This window comes from Arachis hypogaea, chromosome 9 (genome assembly GCF_003086295.3).
Source record: "Arachis hypogaea cultivar Tifrunner chromosome 9, arahy.Tifrunner.gnm2.J5K5, whole genome shotgun sequence".
In the NCBI taxonomy this organism is placed as follows: domain Eukaryota; kingdom Viridiplantae; phylum Streptophyta; class Magnoliopsida; order Fabales; family Fabaceae; genus Arachis; species Arachis hypogaea.
The window spans coordinates 108299118-108310775 of NC_092044.1; the positions used below are offsets into that span (position 1 = coordinate 108299118).

An 11658-nucleotide genomic window follows, 5' to 3' on the forward strand; every position below is an offset into this window, starting at 1 on the left:
CAAGATTAGATTTGCAACATAGGATATTTATTATTATTTTTGTTTTTATTATTTTCTTGTGGGCATATGAGCCGTCTAGTGACATACGACATTATATTTTGTTTACGTTTGTGTTGGTATTTGTTTGCCGGATTATTTAATTTCTCCATTTGACTATGTATGAATTTATACTCTTTTGGAGATTGAAATTTAGTTCTTTTATACTCTTTTATACTCTTTTGGCCTTAGTATGTTGCATGTCAGTGGTTTTTCTTCAATTGTAGCAATTGGAATGCAACAGAAAGGTTAATCTAGAACTAGGGGGCTTCACTCTTTTTTATTTTGATTTAGAGCCATAAGTAAATGCAAACTCTTAAGTAAATAAATTCAGGTCCACTTTGATATGATGCACAAAATCTGTATGGCTTTTTTTCTTTCCTGGTAATATTTTGATCTATTGAATCTAGGAAAGAGGGGAGAAGTTTAATATGCACAAATACTCTCAAACATGTTACATACTAAGGATTGGCACTGACTCAAAAAGAGGAACCCAATATTCCGCTTTGTTTTGTAATTTTTTCTTTCTTTGTTATTTTCCTGTTGTGCCTTATAGTTTAAACAATTTGATGCTTAATAGGATCAAGATTGTTATGAGCTTTCAGCTGAGTATGAAAGGAAGCATAAGACTGAGAAGTTGGAGGAACTTGGGAATATGCTAACTGGTCTTGATGCTGGGGATTCTATTGTCATTGCCAAATCATTTTCCCACATGCTTAATTTGGCTAACTTGGCAGAAGAAGTTCAAATTGCCTACCGAAGAAGGATTAAGCTATTAAAGATGGGCGATTTTGCTGATGAGAACTCTGCCATCACTGAATCTGACATTGAAGAAACCTTCAAGAGGCTTGTCACTGAACTGAAAAAGTCCCCACAGGAAGTGTTTGATGCTTTGAAGGAGCAAACTGTAGATTTGGTCCTAACTGCTCATCCCACTCAGTCCGTTCGTCGATCTCTGCTGCAAAAGCATGGAAGGTTTGTCACTGAACTCAGGAATAATTATAGTCCATTAACTACGAATTTATCGTTCCAATTCACCAGAATCTGGAAATCATTGACCTCATTGGTAATCATTGTCCTCTTTTTTCAGGATAAGGATCTGTCTGACCCAGTAGTACGCAAAAGACATAACACCGGATGATAAGCAGGAACTTGATGAGGCTCTCCAAAGAGAGGTGCATTCTTGATTTTGTGTCGACACAGCTCTGAAGAACATCGGAATAAATGAGCGTGTCCCATACAATGCCCCTCTTATTCAATTCTCTTCTTGGATGGGAGGAGATCGTGATGGTACCTTACTTTTTTTTTCCAAAGATTAGCACACAAACTTATTTCTCGTTAAATCTTAATCTTAATTATCTTCAAAGTATTCATGTGGAATAGATTTAAAATATCTTCACCTCCTCCATGATGCTTTGCTATTTCTTTGTTTGTTTTTCTTTTTGAGTTTTGATTCTCAGCTTCATATGTATAATGTCCATTACAGGTAACCCTAGGGTAACCCCTGAAGTTACAAGGGATGTGTGTTTGCTGGCTAGAATGATGGCTGCTAATTTATACTTCTCTCAGATAGAAGATCTCATGTTTGAAGCATTAAAAGCATGATCCTTTTTAGCCAAGCTTCTGCGTCTGTTTTTTGGCCAACCCTTGTTCTGCCCTTTTTGGCCAACCCTTGTTCGAGCTGCTTAGCCCTCTGTTCAGTCCTCTACGCCGTGTGTTCAAGCCTCTGTTCAGCCTCTGTTCCGCGGCCTTTCAGCCACCGTTCCGCCATTGTCCGCCTCCATTCAGCCATCTCCGTCGCAATTTAAAGCTCCTCCCTTTCCCTCTACTGTTTGAATTTCAGAACTGCTCCATCCTAGGGTGATTTTTTTCCTTCTTGTTCTTTCTTGTATTAATTATTCAGTTATTGTTTTTTTTTATTGTTGTTTTCATGGTTAGTATGTTTTCTAGTTCTTATTTTGTTGTTAGTTTGCTGTAGTTTAAAATGTTAATTGTTCTTGTTATTTTGATTTTCAGTTTTAATTGATCTTATTAACTTGTTAATTTGAACAGAGACGGAACGAGATCATATCCAAATACGGACTTGCCGAGGGATATTTCTTTGCATTTTGATCATTCCCTCTTGATGTGGGAGTTCTAGTGCAAGTGGGATTTTTCTTTTTTTCTGGGATTTTGGACTCAAGTACCAGTGTGGAATGGGACGGCAAATATGATCCAAAATTTTCAGGCAGCTGATGTATTCCTGCTAGCATTCTCTCTCATAAGCAGGGCTAGCTATGAAAATGTTGCCAAGAAAGTAAGATTGGTATATACTTATTATTATTATTGTTCTTTTTTCTCTCTACTATGGACTAATTTTTTCTTTTCCTCCTTTTCCAGTGGATTCCTGAGTTGAGGCATTATGCTCCTGGTGTTTCAATTATTCTTGTTGGAACAAAACTTGGTTAGATTCTTGTTCTTTCTTTACCTTCTTGATGTTTTGATGCCCTTGTTATCTACCTGATAACCTTCAGCATGATAGTAGTTCCGTGATCCTGTGAAGTTTCATCTTATTATCATACTAATTGCTGTCTTTTACTCATACTGTGTTTCTTTCATTATTAGAAAGTTGGGGAATAGATTCTGGATTCCAATGTCATTGCTGTTATTTTTTCCCTTTGATTGCTTGTTATTCAGTAGTGGTTTAGAGAAGGAAGTTCATCCTCGAAGATTACCTAATTCATGACTTTAATCAAGAATTGATTCAGATATACCAAACCATTTCATGGAATGCTTTCTTAATTTTTTCCTTTACCTCCTTGTTTAACTAAAAGGCTAATGTAATGATTGTTTTAAAAACTAAATGGTTGTTGATAAATCTTGAAAAAACCTTGATTTATGAAGAGTATTAGGAATTTTAAAGTGACAGAAGATTGCTACTACCTAACATGAGTAATTTGCCATGGTGGAGCTGGTGTTTCCATAAGTTCTTTTCTTATTGACTCGTTAGAATTTCTATTTCTTGATAGTCAATAACAAAAGTAGAATTTCTATTCTGAAAATTTTGTCTCTGGTCTCAATTTTTCATATAGTTTCTTTTGGAATTTGTCTTCTCTCATATATAGTGCTAACTTAATTATATGTATTTAATGCTTTCATTGTAAAGATGTCATTATTAACTTGCTTGAGCATTTCTTGACAACCAATATGCGACTTGTGTACATCTTCGGGATGATAAGAAGTTTTTTCTAGATCATCCTGGTGCAGCGCCTATCACCACAGTGCAGGTACTTCCTAGCTTTCATTGCTTCCATTACCAATATCCATTGCTATCGCTTTGTGTCTTATTTCATTGTCTTTTAGCCTTCAGTTGGTGTTCATAAGAGAGACCATCTGCTTACTTTATACATTAGTGATATGATTTTCTCTCTTTGTTGAAGGGTGAGGAACTGAGAAAACTTATCGGTGCTCCAGTTTACATCGAATGTAGTTCAAAAACACAGCAGGTACATATATGTTCTCTGCATCTATAAAAATTCTAAAGGTTAGATAATATCACGTCCCTAATGATATCTGCCTTTGAATACAGAATGTGAAGGCTGTTTTTGATGCAGCCATCAAAGTAGTTCTCCAGCCTCCAAAACAGAAGAAAAAGAAGAGAAAGGGTCAAAAAACCTGTTCCATATTGTGATCTTCTCAGTTCTAAATTGGTAGTTGGCAGAGGATGACATGGCTGTAGCCATTTCTTGGTAGTCTTTGCCATTCTATATCTTTGCTGCATAACACATGATGGTGTTGGTGTTCCGGAAACATTACTGAACCAAATGTTCGGACGAGAGGGACAAGAATCCGAGGAGGGTATTAGTTTGCTCATCAGCAGAAAGTTGCTAAAGCTGATGAATGGAGACGTGCGGTATCTGAGGGATGCTGGCAAATCATCTTTCATCTTAACAGTTGAACTGGCTGCTTCCCAGAAATTGATTGCTTAAAGTTATAGGAAAATAAATACTTTGAGTTTTTGTACATCATAGAGACTGACATAGATTAGTTGAGACAAATTTTGTACAGAAGGCTCTTTCTTTTCATTTTGAAGATTGTCCATTTTGGTCTCTTCCTTGTATCATTCCTTTGAAAGTGTAAAAATAGCACATGAATGAAAGAAAGTTATTGCATCTCATTTGTTGACTAATTTATTTTTTATTGGCTTTATTGAATCTGAATCATCTTTTATATCTTTATGCAGCAATTCAAAATTAAGTTCAACATTGTTTTGAAGAAATTCTCTGAAGTTGATGATTTGTTTCATTTAAATTAGAATTTTGAATGGCGGTTGAAACTACAATTGTAACTCTACTATGAACTCACAGTTTTCTTATATTAGAAGTGAAAAGAAGAGACATTCCATGTCATTATAAATAGTAACACAAGCTAGAGACATTCCATGATTAAGTGTCACGAACTTCAATTTTTACAGTGATTCTGGTTTTGCAGAGGGCTATGTTATAGAACTGCAAATTCATATCTTAACCTTTAACATCTCCATTTGCATTCATTTTTGAACACATAGACTGCTCATAATTTTAGAATGCAAGAAAAAAAAAGGTGAAGGGAACATTTAATTATCCAAACTTGAATCCAATTTTGATTTGCTGCATAAATAAGAGATGATTCAGAAAATTTAACCATATATTGAGTAAAATTGCAGTTGGCCTTGGATGAAAATAGAACTTAAATCAGTTAAATGTAAGACTGATCTTTGCTTTTTGAAAATGTTAAGGCATTGATAAAACATCAATAAAGAAATAAGAGAACAGACATATATAAATAAATAAGCCATACATCCCATGTTAGAAATTTCTTTAGCTATAAAGGAGATGTTATCAGTTGAAATTTACCCTTTGTTAGTGTAAAATTGCATTGGCAGGTGGTGGAATCAGCTTCTTGTGTATCATTGGTGCCATGAATTAAAGTTTTCTATAATTCTATCCCTTTTTTCTATATTAAAATCTTATAATTTTTTAGACTTGAGAATTAGTGCAACCTATGAGAACAAATGAACAATGAAGTATGGTTTATCTTACACCAGGCATAATTGTTACTACTAGATACTGCATATGGTTCCCTTTGAAGAGGTAAGATAAAATATTTAAAAAAGAAAAAAATGAAATACTAGAGTAGTTAAATTCTTTCTTTGTCATTAAACCAAAAAACAGAGGAAACACTTTGAACTTGTCATAGTAATGGTCATTCTTCTTTCATTTACTTTAAAAAATGTGTAATCTTTACAAGTAACCTATTGTACAAAATATGTGTACTAATCTATGTCAGTCTCCTGCAGCATGCGATTCATCGTCAATTCAAGTGAGAGGTGATTTGTTGGAAGACATCTTCACTGCATGAAATTGTTAGACCTCCCATAGGATGATCATATCCAAATTCTTCCTCAGCTTGGCTCAACAAGTCGGATTGAAGGTTGGTTCAAGTATGAAACGGGGATCACAAACCTCTTCCTCCACCGCCACTCTCTTTTCTCTTCAAACTATTTCCCGGATTCCTTTCCTTGTATTTATCTTCCTCTTCCTCATCAAACACAGCCTTCTTCGATGAATTATAAGAGTCATTAACAATAGAGTAATTCACAGTAAAAACAGTAAGATTCACAGATTAATCAATAATTATTCAACCCATAACAAGTTCACAAATTAACTAACAACAATTATTCAATAATCGTTATAAAAAAATTACCTAGAAGCTAGAAGCCCTAGAACAGAGCAGAGCAGTTCCTGAGCAAGAGGGGGACAAGGGCACGACCGAAGGGATGACAGGTGGAACAGAGATAGCGCCGGCGACGATGGAACAGAGCTGCTCGACGGAAAAAGAAGGCAAGCCCGGCGACGATGGAACCGAACTGCGCGACGGTGCTTTCAAAGCTGAAACAGTAGCTGCACGATGGTGGAACAGAGCTGCACGATAACGACGGTGGCTTCGAAGCTCGTTTCGGCGACGGCGGCGGGCGATGGACGGAGGTGAGGGAGTGAGATGGATGACGGAGAGAGGAAGGATGAGTTCAAGGGTGATGGGAGGGAAAGGTTCGCGTTTAGCCGTTTGCGTGCGACGCAGAGACAGATGAGAGAGATCGAGGAGTACAGAGAGAGAGAGAGAGAGAGAGAGAGAGAGAGGATAGGAAGAGGAGAGAAGAAGATGAAGAAGACTGACATCTTCATAGACATGAACGAGAAGGTTTATGATGAAGAACAATTTTGATTTCTTGTTTTTTTAATATGTTTTTGTTTTGTTATTTCAATTATTTGAAATTATAAAATTAGGATTAATTGAATTCTAAAATTTGATTAATTTAAAAGGATATTTTTGTCTCATCAAATAAAGAAAGGATGTTTAAGTCTTTTTATAAAATTAAATAAATAAATATTTTTATTTTTATTTAATTAAAAGGGTGTTTTAGTAAAAGTGGTGATATACTATATATTTAAAAAAGAAAAAATTAAATACTGACGTGGAAAATAAATTCCACGTGGCTTATTGTTATTTGTCCATATCTTAAACGTATCGATACGTATTAATTTATCATCGTACCGTAACAATCACCATTTTAAATATTTGACTAAGCATAATTTAATCGTTTATCGTATAGTTGATACCTAATTTCCTTATTCTCTTTTTCTTCCTTACCTGTGTGGCTAACAAAGCCTCAACACATTGAAGGAAATTAAAAAAATAAAAAAATAAACATTTTTTTTAATATTAACCATTATTTAATAAATCACATCCTACTCAACAAATTTAGCATACAAACTACAACAAAAATGTGAAAAACACAAAAGGAATTGGCTTGCTCTTTGAAAGCAAGCTTTTCGAGCTTGCAATTTGGATGTGATGCATCAATTGAAAGGCTAAAATCCGATGTGGAGAAGTCAGATAGCCTTCTTGAGTATGGTGACCTCCCGTAAGAAGAGTTTCGAGCAATAAACTTACAGAGTTTCTTGCACTCGAAGGCCTGCAAATGAGTTCACAAGTTTGAGTTTTACAATTCAAAATTATCTAAGCTCAAACAGTTTCAGTGAATATATATACTTTCATGAACAATTAATATGAAGTACAAAATGAATTTTTCCAGTGATATCAATGTTCAACAATGAATGATATAAGCTACCTTGCACTACTCTTTCTAGCATTACTCATGGCAGTTTCATGGGCAGCCTCTTGCATCATGATAAGCTTGGCATAGACTCTATTTTCGCCTTTGGCAAAAAGCTCATCATGAGTTCCGATACACTTCCTTGCTGAAGTATTGCAACAAGGTCAGCTTTCCGAGAATCGTGGAAAGGCGATGTGCAATCACAAGTGTTGTTCTACCAATCATAAACCTATCAAGTGCTTCTTGCACTAGCTTTTCTGACTTGAGAGTCTAACGCACTTGCCGCCTCATCTAGGAGAAGAATTTCCGGGTTCATTATTTTGAGATAAATCATTATTTCTGTTATTAATTTCATTTTCATTTCTTTTAGCCATATATTTTACTTAAAGCTTCTAGAATTGGACTAGCAATGATGGTAACAACCCATGTTTGTATACTAGTGTTAGATCTTAAATCAAATAATGTGATTCTTTTCACATGGCACAACCACCACAACCACAAATATGCATTTACTTGTTATTGTTTCTTTGAGACAAAATGCAAAAATCTTCTTTTACCTAAACAGACACTTCAAAAATGGATGAAGCATTGGCTAACCTGTGTTTCACAACCTTCTGAAAGTTTGATAATGAAAGAACGAGCATTGGCTACTCTTAAAGCTTCCTCTTAAGAGTATGTTTTTTCTCATTGTTGTCACAAACAAAGCCGGTTCTTAGCTCACTAGTCATATTTGCTGTCTCAATCATTTTAACATCAAACTCTTAACATCATTCGTATCTAACAAAACTTGTCCTACGCACAATTTCTTCAATTAATTAGTGTCACATAACATATCATATCATATGGCCTTTAATTAATATGCATAACTTCAGTTCTAGAATTTTTAACAAATAAGTAAACTACATACTAAATAAGAATGTAACTTTACTTAGCCATCACTCAAATCCAGTGATGAAATTTTAACTTTTGAGTTTACCTAATGAAGGGTAATAGAATCTCTCTATGAGGAACAAAACCGTGCTCCTTCCCGGACTTGCTTCTTCTGCCGTCGGCTACAACGAGCACAAGGAAGGCATGCGACTGAGTGCGAGATAGTAACGATACGGGAAACGACGACAATGACTAGTCTCAAGATCTTTTTCTGCCGTCCGACGACGACGAGCGCAGGAGAGACGCACGAGCGCAACTGAATGCGAGAACCAGTGAATCACAAAGAGAGATGAGAGAGCTCGAGTTTCATTGAGACATTGATGAGAGAAAGGAGATAAGACATAAGGCGAATGAACGATGTCGTATTAAAAATTAAAAAAAAATTATGCCTAATCCAGTTCAGATTATATAAACCGACCAGATAAAATCAAATTGAATTTAAAAAATAAATTATTAACCGGTTTTAGAAATTTAGTGATTGATGTTTTACCTGCAAATAGTATTTTTCTTTAACTTCTTTGAATAAAAAATATTTTACCTAATATTCATCACGCCACTTAACAGTGAACAATTGTGCGCTTAGAATATGATAAAAAAGAAAAAGACAGGAGATCAATTATACTATGAAACTTGGACAAATAATTTTCATGAAGTAAGAGCAATTAAGAAATCACTAGGAGACTAACAAACTAACCAATTATTACCGTTCATAACCGTCCACGCAACATAGTAGAGCAAGAGAAATGGTTACCTTTATTTTTCTCCGATAATTTTATAAAAAAGATATGGTACATTATATTGCAATACAAAGAAGAAGAGAAAACTATAAACCAAATGATAATTAGATTGAAATGTTCAAACACAATAAGAATTCATCAAAGTTCAATACCACACTAGCTACTTAACTAGCTTTTAGTTTTAGTCTCAAAGCCAAGGCTTAATATTTTGATCAAAGATGTCTGGTGCATAGGTTGACTTAAAGATCAGAACAAGCAATGAAAATTGCAACCAAATATATAAAGTAACCGGAACAGAGGCAAGCAGAGTCACAGGAATGACGATCCATGATCGGTTTTGGAGCATAAGGAAAAGAGAAGCACAAAACGCAGCCATCATGGTTGCAAGAGAGATGAACATGGTGGAAAGGCCTATCATCAGCTTTGTGGGCAGTGACTTGAGAAAATCATCCTCTGCATAGCGAGAAGTGAGGAGACCCAGAAACATAAGCAGTGAAGTTGTGGAAGAGAAGAGTGACACTGCATCTAATATTATAAACAATAGAAATAACTTTTTATGCAAGAAAATTGGATATCCCTTGCTTTGGTCATTGCCACCGGGAACAGTGAAAGCAGCAGAAAAAGTGATGGTAGCTACAAGAGCTGCTACAACACCGCAAGAACTAGCTGTTTCTTTGGTCCATTTCTCACCTTCTTTCACCAAATTGGTATGTTGTTCTGTGAACAGTGCTCTGGGTGTCAAATTGTCATCGTTTAAACGTTCCCTTATCATAGGTGTTGTGATACTGTAAGTATAATACCCACAACTAATTGGCCCTAGGATCACTCACTCATATAAATGACACTATCATATTTTTCATCTCTCAAACTCACTAACACTCATAAAACAAGGGAGAGAATTTTCACATTTCAAAACATACACATTTCATTATAGAACACACAAAATACATAAGGCATATATGCCTTTATATAGGCAAAGTTTCATACTAAAAGTTCATGATTCTACTAGCTTCTTAATACACATACTTATCCAACTTTGCTTCTTACTTTGACTATTCAAATAAGTAATTTCTAGCACATCTTGAAAATTCTTCATTAAACTTAGTCATCAATCTTGAAGCTTCCAATGCACTTCATGATTCTTCTAGTATGGAGGTGATGAGTGCAACTTCCTTTTAATTCAAATTCAATTTGATTTTGAACTTCTTTATTGTTGTAGAATGTTGTAGTTATACTACTCTCTTGAATGTTCTTCAAAAATCTTCAAGCTTCCAACATTAGCTTCTAGCAATATCTAGCCAATTGATGATTATTGTATTCAACTCAAACTTTGCTTCTTCAATTCTTTAACCATGTTTCATGAAGATTCTAGTCCATGCAAGTTGATTTAAAATTTTAATCAACATTGCCTCCCTTAAATCAAACTTGCAGAATTAAGCATCTTCTTCAATTTGTAAAATAACTCGATCTTCAATGGCTTTGTAAATATATCAGCAATTTGTTCTTCAGTTGGACAATACTGGATCACTAGTTTTTGTTTATATCCTTTTGCAACTAATCTTGCTTTGAAACGATCAACTTCACCACTAGGTTTGTACTTAGTCTTGTAAACCCACTTTACTCCAATCAGCTTCTTATCTGCTGGTAAATCTGTCAGCTCTCATGTGTCATTCTTCTCAATGGTATGAATCTCCTCATCCATTGCTTTCTTCCAATTGTTGTCTTTAAAAGCTTCTTCAAAGTTCAACGGCTCACAATCTAAAAATAGAGCAAAATTTATGATTTCTTCATCAGACGGATCGTTGTCATTGCCAACTTCATAATCTGCTAATCTAGCAGGTAGTCTCCGCTCTCTTTGAGGTCTTCTAGATGATTCAGGTTGTTCGGTTGCATCTGGTTGTCTTTCTTCTTCATCATCACATGTATTTGAAATTACAATCGGATGTTTTTCTATCTTTGTGTCCCAGTTCCACATGTCTTTCTCGTCGAACGTCACGTCTCTGCTGATGATTACTTTCTTTGTTTCTGGATTGTACAACTTGTATGCTTTTGAGTCTGTGCTATAGCCAATAAAGATACACTTCTCGCCTTTGTCATCTAACTTCTTCCTTAATTGATCTGGTACGTGGGCATAAGCAATACACCCAAAGACTCTGAAATGATGAATGGAAGGCCGCTTTCCACTCCAAGCTTCCTCTGGAGTTTTATCACGAACACTTTTTGTTGGACACCTGTTTAAAATATGAACTGTTGTTGCGACTGCTTCTGCCCAAAACTCTTTAGGCATTTGTTTTGACTTGAGCATGCATCTGACCATATCCATGATGGTTCTATTCTTTCTTTTAGCCACTCCATTTTGTTGAGGAGTGTATCTAGTTGTTAGTTGGTGTTGAATTCTGTGTTGCTTAAAGTATTCTAAACATGTAAGATATTCTGTTCCTCTGTCTGTTCTGAGAATTTTGATTTTACAGCCACTTTGTTTTTTGACAAACGCCTTGAATGTCTTAAAGACATCACATGCTTCTGATTTCTGCTTCAGAAAGTATACCCATGTATATCTACTAAAATCATCAATAAAAGTGATAAAGTACCTGCTACCACCATTACTTAGAACTTCTACAGAACAGAGATCTGAATGTACAATTTCAAGTAATCTTCTAGCTCTCCATGACTTTCCTGTAGGGAATAGATCTCTGTGCTTCTTTCCCAGTTGACAAATCTCACAAATACAATTGGGAATATGAATCCGTGGTAGACCAGAAACAAGTCCTTTTCTTGACAGGTAGTTTAGGCCAGAAAAATGAAAGTGCCCAAATCGCA

General features: G+C 35.3%; 1 protein-coding gene and 1 long non-coding RNA gene across 2 annotated transcripts; one reads left to right on the forward strand and one right to left on the reverse strand.

The window, feature by feature from the left end:
- Positions 1–3237: 3237 nt before the first annotated feature.
- LOC112711575 (uncharacterized) lies at positions 3238–3868 on the forward strand. Its single transcript, XR_003157532.2, has 3 exons — positions 3238–3302; positions 3456–3521; positions 3605–3868. It is a non-coding gene; the product is annotated as an uncharacterized lncRNA (long non-coding RNA).
- A 5157-nt stretch (positions 3869–9025) lies between these two features.
- Positions 9026–9610, reverse strand: LOC140175203 (ankyrin repeat-containing protein ITN1-like). The gene has a single exon (XM_072202146.1). The coding sequence runs from the start codon at positions 9608–9610 to the stop codon at positions 9026–9028; it is 585 nt and encodes a 194-aa protein (XP_072058247.1).
- Positions 9611–11658: the final 2048 nt, after the last annotated feature.